This window comes from Chamaea fasciata, unplaced genomic scaffold (genome assembly GCF_029207755.1).
Source record: "Chamaea fasciata isolate MVZ Bird 193981 ecotype frontalis unplaced genomic scaffold, bChaFas1.0.hap1 SCAF_10, whole genome shotgun sequence".
NCBI classification, from domain to species: domain Eukaryota; kingdom Metazoa; phylum Chordata; class Aves; order Passeriformes; family Sylviidae; genus Chamaea; species Chamaea fasciata.
In genome coordinates this window covers 28,659,643-28,674,641 of record NW_027094095.1, presented here as the reverse complement: position 1 = coordinate 28,674,641, position 14,999 = coordinate 28,659,643, and the positions used below count along the sequence as shown (strand labels likewise).

The following is a 14,999-nucleotide window of genomic DNA, read 5'->3' as shown; positions in this document are numbered from 1 at the left end:
GGGTAATAACCGATTGCGAGGGTTTTAATCTGAAATCATCTGGGTTGGATTTTTTTTATTATTAGTAGTAGTAGCATCATTATGATGCAATTTGAGATGATTGCTTTGCAGAGTCCACCAGCCTGTGGTTCTGTCTGCGAGAATTCAGTGTGTTCGGTTTTCTTCCCAAGTGCGCTGCAGCCCTGGGATCGCTGGTGCAGCTTTGCACGTTCCTGATTCCTCGCGTCGCTTTTCCTGCGTGCTCTCCGCAGCGCCACTAAAATCTTTTCATCCCCTTTGTTCCCCCCTTCCTGCTCTCTTTATTCCCTGAAGGTTATGTTGCCATGGGAGCTGTCCTGCCCTCCTTCTGGGGACAGCAACCACTTGTTCAACAGCAGTTGGCCATGGGTGCCCAGCCTCCAGTCGCTCAGGTGATGCAGGGAGGACAGCCCATCGCGTGGGGCCAGCCCGGGATCTTTCCTCCCACCCAGCAGCCGTGGCCATCCGTGGCTGGCCAGTTCCAGCCGACTGCCTTCATGCCAACACAAACTGTTTTGCCTTTACAAGCAGCCATGTTTCAAGGTACCATTGCTCCTATAGCCACCGTCCCGCCCACGAGCGATTCCAACAGATCGAGCCCGCAGACAGACAGGCCCAGACAGAAAATGGGAAAAGAAATGTTCAAAGATTTTCAGATGGCTCAGCCTCCACCAGTGCCATCAAGAAAACCAGATCAGCCTTCCCTCAGTTGTACCTCAGAGGCCTTCTCAAGTTACTTTAACAAAGTTGGGATGGCACAGGAAGCAGATGATTGTGATGACTTTGACATCTCTCAGTTAAATTTGACTCCTGTGACTTCCACGACACCATCTACAAATTCACGTGAGTATTTATGTGCTTTCAGCCATCCCTTTCCTCGGACATGACTGCTCCTCAAAGCACTTCTGTCTCTTTTTAAATTCCAACCCAGATACTGAGAACCTTCATGCATGCTCTGGCTTAAGAAGTATGTTCCGGCCATAAAGGAAAATGTCAGAGAGGAATTTCAGAGGTCGCAGAAATGAACAGCCCAGATAGCTACAGTCTGAAATTTAATTTCTAAAACAGGAATATTTGGTTTTTGATGGGAACATGCAAGCTGGTTGGCAGAAGCCCATGGCATTCAACCTTACAACTGGTTTCACTTATGTCCCATCCATTGCAGAAATTAGGGGATGGGTATTTATTTTAGTAGCTTGACATATTGGACACGTGGGGAAAGAGCTGTAAAATAAGCTTATGGTATTCATAGCATGGCAATGGGGGATTTGCAGATTGCTGAAAAGAGGAATTCATGAGATTCACCAGGGATCAGTCAGAGACTGCTTCACTTACCTGCCACAGGGCAGGCGACTCACACATTCCTAATGTAATGTAGTGGTGTTTTCCCGGTTCATAAAGACATAGGCTAGATGCAACCAAACTTAATTTGGAAGTTGCCAAATGAAATCAAGCACATGGGATTGATAATCACAACTGTGCCTGAATTTACCTCCTGCAGCACCTCGTTAGAGAATGATTCTCGGGGGTGGTGAAAGCTGTGGGATGTGAAAAAGCATAAGCAAATTTTCTGCTGAAGTGTCTTTTTGAAGAAATCAACAGGATAATTGTTGCTGTTGCCTTAATCCTTGTTTAGCTCCAACCCCTGCACCCAGACAGAGTTCTCCATCAAAATCATCAGCATCTCACACGAGTGACCCTGCTGCAGACGACCTCTTTGAGGAGGGGTTTGAAAGCCCAAGCAAAAGTGAGGAGCCAGAGGCTGTGAGTAGCAACAAGGTTTCTAAATCTTCATTGTCTCCTTGTAGATAGAAAAGATAAAAGCTGATTAAATGTTGTTCTGTAGTGTCAGAAATAACTTTTCCAGTAGGGCTGAGTGGTGCTTATGGGGGAGCTGCAGCCAGAATTCCCGTCCTGCTTTGGGTTTGACAGCTGATAGCACAACATTTGTGCTGATGTGCACTAGGAACTGCATACAAGGAACCAAACTCAGAGTTCAAATGCAAGCCTGTACATGTTAGTTGTGTCCAATGTCCTCTTTTGCACACCAGCAATCACTTTACCCCTCATGGTGAGGAAGTTTGGGGTAAAACAACAAACATGCTGAGGCTGCAGAGAAAGATGTGAGAGTTTGTGTGTTAAAAGATGATGGCTGATGTTGTCTTGCACATTCTTGCATCCCAGTTGCTTGCCTAGCTACGTTCCTCAATGTTCTGGCCCTCGATATGTGATTTCTTTGCCTTTATGGACCAAAGCAAGAAATATTATCCAAGCAATGACTGTAAATCACCAGGTGTCTTAGGGAGGTAGGAGCCCGAGTGAGCCGAAGGCAAGAGGGGGTCGGTACAACAAAAAATGCAAAATAACCCAAGCTTGGACTCTTTCTGTTTCACATGGCTTTCAGGGCCTTTTGCAGTTCTGGTTGGCCCGATCCAGTACCTTCTGAAGTCTGTGGCAGCTGCTGCCTGGGCTCCAGCAGGAACTGGTGAGGTCCTTTGGTGCCTGCAGCAGCTGTAGGAAACTGCTACGGCTTTGGAGAGCGGGTCAGCGGCGAGGCCTCGGCCCCTGGTTTTCATGAGATAGGATGTACTTGTTATGCCCACAGCATGAAAATAACCTCGTGTTGACTTTTCACTTTCTATTGTTGAGAAAAAAAGGTGTTATGTTCTTGTATTCTAGCCTGATGGGTCTCAGGCCTCCTCCAACAGTGATCCCTTTGGTGAGCCAACTGGTGATACTATAAGTCCACAGGTCGGTAGCTAGATAGCACAGGTTGGGGTAGGTATCTGTCCTTTTTTTCTCTACACCTTGAGGTGTTCACTTACTCTTCCACCAGTGCCTGCCATTGCTTTCATGGATGCATGGTTTATTTATTTATTTTTTTCCTTCTCATCTCTTCCGTTTTACCTCTCCATCCTCCACAGTGTATTCCTCGTGCTTGGTGGTCTGCATGGCTTTTGCCATTCACTGAGTGTTGCAGCTTATGCAAATATGTGTGTTCCAGCTGCCTGCATGCTTTAAAGAAATGTAGACTTATTTTACCTCGTGTTCGAATTCTGAGGGCAAAGAGGGAAACTGAGCCATTACTAACAACATATTAGGCAGAGCATTTTTTTAATCAAAGCCACCCTGGCCTTCAGTCAGATGTAACATATTAAATGGAATAAGACATCTTACCCATAGACATAACAATCATTAAATAAAATTATGTAATGATACATGAATGTCTCTACCCTAAATCAATGGGATAATCAGCAGAAGAAGCACGTTTATTATCTGCATGTAAAAAATATTGAAATGGGTTTGTGTATTTTTATCTCCAACTGCAAATTAAAAACATCTGAAAATTATCATCATTCATATTACCATTGGCATACTGATGTTTTAAAAATTATTCATCAGTGTAAGTCATTTAAACCCAGACAGACGGGAAAGATGATCTTTTCATCTTTTGTGTTACAGAACACGTAGAAAATGTGGCTGCCTGTGAATGTTCTGTGATTTGTTTCAATACAGTAAATATATTTTGCCAAAAAAAACAGTGAAGCTACAAAGTTTTATGAGTGCTGAGCGTTGTTATTCCATCCAAATACTCTCTAGTGTTGCTGTTTGAAGAATATGTTTCATTATCTTCTCCCCGTCTGCTACTCCTGTTTGGTATTGCCCAAATTCATGATTTGATAAGGCTTCTGTGCTCCAGCACAGAGCTCCTGGAGCAAATCCAGAGCAGTGGGAGAACCCTTCCCATTTTTGTACAGAAATTCCACTGGGTTTGCCAGTGACCTACACATCCTCAGTTTAGTTTCAACTCAAAATTAATAGTTTCATTGGGAGTCAGTTTACTTTGTGCATTAAGTATGATTTTAAAAAACCTTACAGTAACTTACCTTTGATCCACTTGGGGACAATGAGGTTCTCTCTTAATAATACGCTGTGAGAGGGCGTCTCCCCCTTCTGTAGTTTCACCCATGCTCAGCTCCTGGGGGCTGCAGCAAAAGTAGCATTAAGCTTTGTGTCTCCTTGAGTGACAAGTGACAGTGTGAGGAGAAAGTCAAGCTGGGATGAGCTGCTCCAGCAAGAACATTCATTACTTACTCCAGTAAGAGCTGCTGCTGCAGATGGATGGTGCCACATGATAATTTGGCTGTGCTTTTGCCTGACCTTGGCCAGCACTGGCATCCCCAGCTATCCCAGCTTCAGACCACTCCAGGAGTTCTTCTTTACATCATGAAAGAGGATTTGCCCTTTATCTGAGTCCCACGCTCTGGAAACCCACATACGTGTGTTTATTATGGTTTATCACAGTCAGGGTGGTTCTGAAATTCAGAACAAGAACAAGTGTATTACCAATGATTGCATATGGTTTTGCTGCATTTTTTTTTGTTAATCCCTGTAGAACCTCCCATCAAATACGTATAATTCTCAGAAATATATTCTGGGAAACGTTAACTAATGTTTCTGATTATCGTATTACAGTAATTCCTAAAAGCTGTAGGCAGGGACAGGAAGCTGAACAAAAAAAAGAAAGCCTCTCTCCGGTGAAGTTCCACTAATATCATTGTGCCTGTGTGCAGAGGCATTCAGCAACAGTCCATAGGAAATCCACTTCCCAAAGCCAGCCCATCTAATTCTGAAGCCTGGTGTCGTCAGAGCAACGGGAAGTCTAATCTCCATGGAAAATTATCAATTCAGGACTTACTGTGGAGTTGTGTATTGAGCTCTGCATTTGGAGAAAAACTTAATGGGGAGAAACATGTCATGCCAAAGAATCACTGTCTGCATGAAAGCCACTTTTGTGGCTTAGATGGGAGATTACTTTGCTCTTTAGAACGTGGTTCTTACCCCAAGAACAGCACAGTAACAACTCAGCTGAATGGACCTCTCAGGAGCAGACCATTGTGTGCAGAAATGTCAAATCTGTCTGTTCCCAGCATCCCTGAAATCAGCTCTGCCCATAAAATATCTTTATTTATCTTGCTGTATTCAGAATATCCACCTGCCTGGCTTTTTGTACCCTGATCTTTCAAGGTATCACAGCAATTTGGTTTCTTGATGCTTTCTGATAGTCTAAATTGCCATCTAGTTACTATCTTCTTTTCTCCTATTTTTCCTCTCTTCTTTTTGCAACCTTCAACTTCAGCTCTCAAAATCCTCATCCTTCCAGCAGCTGTTCTAGAAATCACCCTTCCAGAAATAGCTATGAGCTCTTAGTAGGTAAATGTGACGTTTTATGGATATATTACATTTTTGTCCCTTTGTGGCTGAAGATAAGAAGCAGAAAGGCCCAACTTCCACAGGTGAAATAAGATTAATTCTTTGCAGAGCTTTTTTATTGTATTTGGTTGTTTCCCCTTTGTTCATGCATGGCATTGAGGACAGGTAGTGATTTTGCAGAAGAGGTGAAGAGAATACAGAATAAGGTGACTGCCATCTTCAGATTATTTCTCTTTAATCCTTACTGCTGTCTTTAGATTGTGGGGAGTAATTGTGGTGAAAGGAGAGAGAGGGAAAGAACTGTTTCTTAGCTGTGATCCTCCCAAATGTCTTAGACATTTCTTATTGTTGACACTTTACATTAAAGCAGGGAGTTTGAACAGAGGAACAAATGCAGCTCTTTTGAGCTGCTGCCCAGCTCAAAACTTGCACTGGCAATCCTTCATGATAGATTCTCAGGAAACCTTCAAAACATTTGTGGCCAGAGCGTATCTCCCTGAAAAAAATTGTTCAGTTGTTGTGAGAAATGTGTGCAGACAATTAGGAGCCCTCAAAATGTGTCACACCCTTCACGATGCCATCAGCACTGTCAGGAGAGCAACAGTTCATTAGAATATTTGTCTATCAGCTTTTGGTGGTGCTTTGGTGGCCCACTGCCATCATCCATCTTGGAGCAAGTGCTGTGCTTGGTGATAAATGTTCCTAAAAATCTTAGTCAGCTCCGGGGTGGACTGCTATAAACTCTTTTATTTGGGCTGGTTTTCGGAAGTGGAGAGAAAACAGCAATTTATGGACAAAGCCTTGGGTTACCTGGGAGCTTAGTGAGCCTCAGGAGGGAATATCAAGCTGATTCTGCATCCTACTCTTACTTCTGCCCCTTTTCTGTTGCACCAGGACTCCAGATAGGCTCAAAACACTAACAACTGTATTTGCAGGACCTGTTCCACTCTTTCACCTGGCTCAGTAGGAATTGGATAGAGTCCAAACAGAAACTGCTAATTACAGGTGACCTGTTCTTGCAGTAGGCTCTAAAGCTGTCATTCTCAAACTAAAGACAGTGTTGAGCAGGGCTGGGAACCTGAGAGAAGTAGTGTTGTGTCTTTGGAAGGGGATCACAGGGCCCTGCTTCATTCCAGAGAAATCCTAAAATTAACATTTCAGGTCTCCTGCTCGGTTGGTTGTTCCTGTTTCCCAGGAAATACAGAGGGGCACGAGCAGAGAAATTCAGGCTGCTCTGTGAACAGGGGCATCCTACAGAGTTGCCCTCATCTCTGCTGCTGCAGTCCTCTTCAAGGACATTTTCATGTGGCCAGCTCATACAAGGGCTTCTCACCTCTTCAGTGTCACCAAGCCCAGCTGAGGTCACCTTGTACCCTTCCCTTTCAGCGACTTCTTCCTCTAAACAAGAGACAACATTCTTTGTAGCTTGTCTGGAGCTGTGTTCTTTCTGATCTGCAGCCCAACAGTTCAATTTAGGGACAAGCTCTCCTCGCTTCCTTTGTGATGAGGTCATTTTAAAGTTCCCTGTCTTTTGCACGACACCTGATTTTAAAAATCTGCTTGTGAAAATTTTAGCATCTTTGAGACTTCTGAAAAATTTGCTTCAAATTGGCCATTAGGTTCAATTGTTACAAAGGAGAATTGACAGATATGTAGATGGAATGATATGTGGATGACAGATCTGTAGACAGATATAATTGTGTGGCTACTGTTTTGGGAGAGGGGCCCAGAAATAATCAGTGTTTCTTGGCTGCAGTTCATTTTTATATCAGGACCAAGATACGGAGCAGGTTTATCTTTCTGAGTAGTTGTCATTACTTTTTCATTTCATGGATGTACAGCATCCATCTCACCACTAAAATGACAGAGATTTTTAGAATGCTAATAATTAAACTGGATATTTGAGACTAGGGAATATTCCTAGGTAGATTTATGGTAAGAACAGAGGCACTCTCCAGGCATAATCCTGAACTAGAAGTTTGCTGTATTTATGCTGCTAATGGAGGCTGTAAGAAAAATAACCAAATATTAGGAAGTAATAATTAGTAATAAATAAAAAACTAGCTGTTAATGGGGCAGTAGGAATGACCTGTCTCATCACCAAAGATATTTAATTTCAACCCCGCTTGCCAACTTTACTCTGTCCTATTTTGCCTACAGGTCAGCATGCAAAAAAACAGAGAAGACGCTTCGCACTCCCACCCCTTCACTTGCATCCCCAGCACAAGATGCTCATTTTGTGTGGCTCTCCAGCACACTTATTTCATGAAACTCTCTATCATTTGAGCCTGCCCTTTCTGATCAGTCAGCCAGGAGAAAAAGTGGCTGTAAAGGGCACGGAAATCTGTGCGGGCCTCACCTCCACAATTGAGAACATCTTGCCTGCAGCTCTGCACAGAGCAGGTGCCTCCTCGCAGTGATCAAAGGGCTGCCAGGGTAAAAATAGTTCCTTCCTAACCCACAGTTATGTTTTGTGAGTGAGTTCACCCCTGCAAGCCCGAGTAGGTGCTGAGTCTTTCAGGAGAAGCTCTCCAGTGATTAGTTCTGCTGGGGAGCAGGTGTTAATATCTTCAAATGCGATGCAAATTTGCTTCTAGCATTTGCATAATTCTATTCTAAAGCATTTAGCACCCTTGTTGCCTCGCACAGTAGTGGGCTGCACCAGGAATGGTGTTTGCTGCTGTCTTGTCCCCCTTAAAATGGGAAGAATAAAGTGTTTTGCAGCATGAAGTATTTCTGGAATACAGCAGCAAGAAAAAAAATTAAAAATTGGTTCCAATTCTTGTCTTGGTTTCTCCCTGTGGGTTGATGAAAGCACATCAGAAGTGATTCTGGGCCAGTTCAGCAAGGAAAACACTGTAAGATTCGAGGGGTTTATGTGAATTAGAAGCCGTGACTGTTATTTTATTTGTTCTTCTCTTTTTGTTCTGACTAAGACCAGTTCTTTCCTTCCCTCTGCGTCTGTTCCTTATGCAGTGGTAGAAGGCAGAAAATGCTGGTGAGATGCTGTGAGAAGAGTTAATGCTCACCTGCCTTTTCATAACATGCCCTGTGACTTTCGTGTGGATTATGTTAAAAAAAAAAGGGGGGAGGGAGGGTAGGGGGGTTCATTTCTGCTTTCAAGACCCTCCAGAATTGTACCTGGCTCTGTGAGAGGAGCTGTTCATGAGGTCAACAGCACTCGACTCTCCCTTTGCCTTCTTCCTGTCCCTTTCTGTTCTGTTTTGCTCTCTTGAGTATCAATATTTTACAGACACCATTTGCATTGTTGGGCTAAAAGCATGCTTGCATTGGCTCAGAATAATACTAGAAAACCAATCTCAGGCATTGACCAAAACCCTCTGACTGGGAAGACTGCGCACAACTACTGCAATTAATTTCTCATTTAGGCATCTGAAGGGAGAAATCAACTGAGAGGAAGAAGTAAGAGCACACTTTTCATGCAGAATGCTCTGGTCTGCTGAAAGAGAAATTAGTCAGATCAGTGAGAAATGCAGGCCTTTGCCACATCAGGTGTTTGTACAGATAAATGTTGGGTACGAATCAAGAAAAGTTTGTCATTGTAAAGGCTGTTTCATGCTTGTTGGAAGTGCTGCTGCTGATGAGGAGCTCCTCCTCCTCTTCCAGGGGTGTGGAGTCCAGTGGCACCTCAGGACACCTGTTACTTCAGCACATCTGCATATCTGAAGGACATTTGAGGACAGCTCTAACAAGCAGACTTGACATTTTGAAAAGCTCTTTTCTTCCCTGAAGGCGTTTGAAAAACTGACATCTTTTGTTCCAAAGGGATGTTCTCCCTCCCTCTCCTTTTCTTCTCCTCCTTCCTTTTCACTTCCCCTTTGCAATGACCTTAGGTTCAGCAACTGCCTGAAGAATGGCCTGGTGTGTGTCAGGTTCACACATTAATTAGTACAGATTTTCTCTGAACTAGCTGTGATAGATCATTCTGCCAGCTTCAAGCTTGCACATGAAAATTGGCATAGGTAGACTTAACTCACGGTGTGTGAAAAGCAGTTATTTACTCTCAGTCATCTCCTTTGATTACCTTCAGTTTTTCAAGGTCACAAAATGTATTTGCTTCTTGCTGGGGATAATTTCAGCAGCATTTATTTGATCATTCCAGAGGATTTCTCTCACTCACAGTGCTCATGGCACTCAGGCTCCACGTGGGCAGGGGGTGGGGTAACAGATTCTTGCAAGCTCCAGAAATGCAGCAGTTTCGGGGAATAAGAGACAAGTTTCCTTGCCGCGGAGGAAACGGGTCCTGTTTTGGATTTGTTGTGTGTTCCTGCACTCTTAAGGCAGGACAGGGCACTGGGATGGGGCAGAGCCTGGAGCACTGGCCGGGCACCCCGAGCACAGAGCACCCTATGGATCCACCTTTGGGCTGTTCTCCTCATCCCCAGCACCACTTGGACCAACAGTGATTAAAGTCCTGTGCCATCCATCCCCAGGCAGGCCTGTCTGTGCTCCCCTGTGATCTGCCAACCATCTGAGGGGTTTTTTTTTGCTCAAAAGTCAGCTCCTGCCAATGCTGCTGCAACACGAGTTGGTTCTAACTCGGTTAAATTCAACGTCATGGCGTGGTATTTGAATATTTATCAAGCTGTGGAGAGTTAATGCGGTGTGGCATTAATTAGCCTTTCTTGCCTGTCTTGTTCCTTTTTTAGATGTCATTCTTAGTTTAATAAATTAGTTTCTGGAAATGAAGTAGAGTTGGTTCCAGGGTCCGTGGATGGTTTGCTAGCCACCGCAGCCGAGATGATCACAGAAAACACAGAGTGTGTCAGCTATGAAGCAACAGCTGAAGAACATGGCAGCTTTTCCCCCTTCCCACATCCAGGAAATTCCCAAGAAAGTATCTGTTAACAGGTTGACGTGCTTTCCTCCCAGCTTTAATGGTTAATGGTTATACTAATGGTTCCACAGACTCCTAATCAAACTGCGCAGGGCTGGCGCTCCTCGTTCTTCATGGGCCGCTCATGTTGTTGTTTTAAATCCCATCACAGCTTCATTAGCTCAGCTTTCCGTGGCGGTTTCTGTTTGCAAGTGGTTTTCTCCTGAGTTGTGCAAAACCCTCAGTTGTGTCCTGCAGTTGTGCTGCTGGGGGGAAACTCAGCCTTGTGCACGGGCTGCAATTCCAGCCTCTGAACGTCCAAACATCCAGCCCTATAAATTATCATTTAATTCCCTCATATGTCCATGCCCAGCAGTGAGGGTCAGTGCATGGCCGGTGCTGGAGGAGGAAACGGATAGAAAGTACTCGTTTCCTGAGATAATTCCCATTTTCTTCACCACAATAGCTCAAGGCAGCACAGAAAGCAAACACTTCCTGTGGGTTTTGCCTCGCAAGGTAACGCTGCTCTCAAGCAGATGTTGTAAAAATGTTCTGAAAATGCTGTCTGGAGACATCTCTGCTCATTTTATTTTTGTTATCCCCAGGAAGCAGAACCTCTCTACGCGCAGATTAACAGACCTAAGAAATAGCATTGTTACAGGCTTGTGGTGCTCCAAGACTCAAAACGAAACCCAACAACCTGGCGGGCCTTTGGCTTTCATGCTTTTTTCCGATTGATTTTGTCTGACAAAGGAGAGAGATTGCCCTCCTGGACTGGCTCTACGAGTGTTCCTGATGTGTGTTTTTTTGGCAACCAATGGCAGATTCCTATGGCAGCACAAAACAAAAAACTCTTCCCTGCTTCTCATCCCACGAGTGCAGCCCTGTCCCCACAAGTGGTGGGTATCCAGACTAGGAAATCTTACTCCTCGGTCTTCTTTTAAACGTTTGTCACCTCCTGTGTGCCACCTATAAATAATGAGCATCTGAAATGTATTGGGCGTTAGACATCGCTTTTTTTTTTCCTTTTCAGCATTGAGCAGAGTCTGTATGTAGCAGTGGCATTATCATTCAGCAGCCTTTGGGGCACGAGTCGGCACTTTTTATGTCACAGTGACATGTTTTTCATCGTCATTTACATCAGGCTGATCCTGACCCTTTTTTTTTCCCCCCCTATGTAGACATATTTAAACAACAACAACAAAATACTGGCAATGTCATTTTTTTCTTTTCTTTTTTTTTTCTTTTTTTTTTTCTTATTTGTATTTCTCACTCTGTAGTTTTGTATGAGTGACAGATCTAACAGCAAAAACGCCTCCTGCGGAAAAGATTCCCAACTTGAAACCACAGAACAGAACTCGGTTCTTTGTCCATCCTTGACTGAAAATGTTGCCAAATGGACCTTTAAGTTCTAGCACATCATGAGGAAGAAATGCTGCTTTCTGTTGGAATGCTCACGTTGTGGGTAGAGAAAGGACATCGAGTCCCACTGAGGAAAGACAAAAGAGTCAGTATTTCCTAGGAAACTCTAAACAAAGTGCAGAAAAGGATTATTTTTATTTCTTCAATATCTTGCTGCTGTAATGCTATGCAGACAAGTGTTTTCTTCTCTGTGTGCCATTTTTGATGAAAAAAAAATCATTTGCCAAATAATACTGGTATGCTTCTGGTTTAGGAGTTTGGATGAAGCGGACTTGAGAAATGGGACAAGGACGGCATGGATTTTGGAATAACAAACTGACTCTGTGATCAAAATTGTTCATCTTTATCACTTTTTGTACATCAGAAAAAAAATCAAATGGGATTTTTATTTTATAACTTGAAAAAAAAATCTTACTGTTAAACTCTTTAAATGTTTAAGGGGAAATGGCTTTAAGGAGTTCGAATGAAAATTGCCATTTTTTTTTTTTTGTAAATATAAATGTTATGAAAATTCTTTTACTAATGCCATTACACAGTAGAGAAGGTAGCAAGTTGCAGTGCTTGGGAGGTGTGGCAAACCCAGTTTGTGGTTCTCACATCACATATGTTTTTTCACATGCTTAACAATAATGGGCTGAAGCTCAAGTGCATTTGCCAAAAGCAGTCAGCTTGTCAGCAACCAGTGAAATTAATGGGAACACATGATTTTATGGTCTAGAGTTATCACACGGACATAATTCCACTTACAAGAGATCACTTTCCATTGACATTCCTTTGAACCTCTGCATAGAAGTCATCCAACTGTTTACACGCAGAACGAAAAGAATTTAAAACTTCCTTTTTTTACATTTATGAAGCAAAAAGTGCAGTGTTTGGGTTCATATGTTTAGCACATGATTTTCATAAAGAATCTATATATTTTTGCCCTACAGAGAATTGTTATACAGCTCAAATGTGTTTTCCTGATGTTCCTATGCAGTTACAGTATATTGAATTTAGTGGTTTAACACTAAAAAGAAAAAAAAAATAGAAGAAAAAAAAAAAAGAAAAATAGAAAAAGGAAAAAACGTTAAAGAAATAAAAGGATTAATCAGTCTTTAGGGTTATTGTGCAGATTTTGTTTTAAAATTGACACATTAGGATTTACGTTTTTGTCATAATTAAAATAGGCCTGGAGTTATAAGTGTTTTACTTTCTTTCATCTCTGTTATAAGCTAAAAAGGGTTTAGAAGGCAGAATAACTGGGATGGTGATTGTTGGTATGTGCAACCAAATCTCACAACACGATCCCATTCTTTTATTTTGGATTAGAGAAATTAGAGAAATGTGCGTTGCAGAATGTATGTGAATGAGAAATTAGCTGTGAATAGACCTAATGAACCTGCAGAGAGGAGAATTTTATCCCCATCCACGGTCATTTGATGCTTGTTCCTTAGTCATGTGCAAACAGCTTTGTAGCAAATCGTATTTTCCCATTGGAAGATCAAGTTCTCCAACTGGAGAAGATAATTTAAAACTTGGTGGATCGAGCGTTTCAGGATTAAAAGCAGAGGTAAAGGCATTTCTGGAGGACATTTCTGTCAGAATATTTTCCTGATTTGCACAGTGGTGCTACTTTCTTCCTCAGCCACTTTTTTTTTTTTTTGGGGGGGAGGGGTTTTGTCCAGCACATGGAACCACAAACCCAGTTTTGGTTCATCACAGACATTTGGAGGTTTAGTGTCATCAGTGCATTTCCAGTTATGGGGTGAAACACAGAGAAAAGAAGAGGTTGATGTCTCAGAGGATCACATTTGTAGGAAGCAGATCACTCACGAGTAGGTGCCGAGGGAATGAGGCTGGAATTCTGGCGTCTCTCCCGGGAGACAGCTGGGCCAACACCACAGACCTTGGTCTTACCTTTGCCAACGCTCATGAGTACAAACAGATTCTGGATTGTCTCGTCATAGAATCGTCCTTGTCGTGGCTGGGATGCTGAGCTGAGAGGGCTGCAGGGCCTCTGCACTGTACCAGTATTGTAGATAACTCAAATATCCAGCTTGTGCAATTGTTTAATCCCTCATCCTTCACTAGCACTAAATTCGTCACTTTAAATTTACAAACCAGGGAACCCCACCAGCCATCCTGTTACCATCCTCCCCCCGTAGGTTCTTGATCTTTGCCTGTCATGAAAAGATATTTTGATAGATCGTAGTCATCCAAGTGTCTGATGAAACCTTTCATCTCAATAACGTACTGGGCACCTTCTTTGCAAAAATGTTTACTCCGTGGTTTTCATTCATTTTTATTTCTGCATTCTGACACTTATTTTTTTAATAAAGATGAGAAAGATAAAATGACTGTTGCAGTACATTTCTAAACCTACTTTAACTTTACCTCAGATAACGACCATTTGTTAACATATACGGACACATTATTTTTAACTTTATGTGTAACGCATTCAGCAACAACAGCAGAAACCAACAAATTTTTAGAGATTTTCCATTAATTTCTGTAACACACCATGTAATACTGTTATGAATAAAACCATTAAAAAAAAGGTGTCATTTCAGTAAGTTTTGTTTCATAGCTTGTGCTCCTCTGGGATAATTCTGCCAGACTTATAGTGCAGTGTTGGTGTCTGGCATGGTCTTTATTTTTGACAGTGGAAATACGTGGGAAAGGAGAAAATCCTCAGTTTGGGGAATAACTAATCTTTAACACTAAGTGTTGCTTATCTTGCAAATGCGTAACTTGGTGATTTTAATTGCTGCCTCCACTTTATTCTCCTCTTTTTGGGTGTTTTAGGATGAGTATCCCGAACCAGGGGGTAATTGTATCATCTCCTGCAAAATCCCGTGTTCCTGGGACAGCTTAGGCTGTGTGATGCCTCCAAAGCTGGTGTATCTTTGTGGCATAAGAAGCTGAAATTAATTTTGCTTGCTTTTTTCATTCAAGTGGGATTTGAAATTAAAGATGTGCATTTAAACAAGACAGTTTTGAAAGCAGAACCCCCTCAAAATTTCCAGTAATGTGCACAGAACTGATAATAAAACTCAGCTGAGAGGGAATTTTCCCATTCTCTGTCAAGAGAGTAATGCAGTAAAATTTAAGTGTAAGAAATACACATTTTATGTACAGGGAGAAGAGAAGTGTGGATGTGTGCACATATATTTTATTGTATTTCTACTTTTTGATGTCTCATGCCTTCCTTGAAATGCCCAGTAGGTCATGGTGAAACATTCCTTGCCTTTGTCAATCAACATTGTTGAAATACTTGGATCCCACTTGAGAATAAAGGTTATTCTGCTGTGGTGAAAGCACACCAGTGTTAATGGCATTTTGATTTGTGTGTAGGTAACTGTACCCAGGTGTCCTTGGAAGGACGAATGTGATCTCTGGTTTTCAACCAGCCACAAAACATCAGCTTAAATAAGCCGCAGCTAAGCATGGATTTAAACTAAAATGCATTTTTACAGTGAAGACTAAATCTGGTCTTGTTGATCCTCTTCTGGTACCCTCACGGTGA

At 42.4% G+C, this 14,999-nt stretch overlaps 1 protein-coding gene across 21 annotated transcripts in view; it reads left to right on the top strand.

The window, feature by feature from the left end:
• DAB1 (DAB adaptor protein 1) overlaps positions 1–14,999 on the top strand; it is a 414,806-nt gene extending 399,807 nt beyond the window's left edge. For 13 of the 21 annotated variants that reach the window (XM_066192894.1, XM_066192892.1, XM_066192905.1 and 10 more), the window contains 4 exons: positions 313–861; positions 1,655–1,782; positions 2,698–2,796; positions 10,675–14,997. In XM_066192894.1, coding sequence (XP_066048991.1) covers positions 313–861; positions 1,655–1,782; positions 2,698–2,781 — 761 coding nt within the window. In that variant the 3' untranslated portion in view covers positions 2,782–2,796; positions 10,675–14,997. Of the gene's footprint in view, positions 1–312; positions 862–1,654; positions 1,783–2,697; positions 2,797–9,902; positions 10,105–10,674 lie in introns of all 21 variants that reach the window. The other 8 variants (XM_066192899.1, XM_066192888.1, XM_066192887.1 and 5 more) reach the window with 6 other exon arrangements.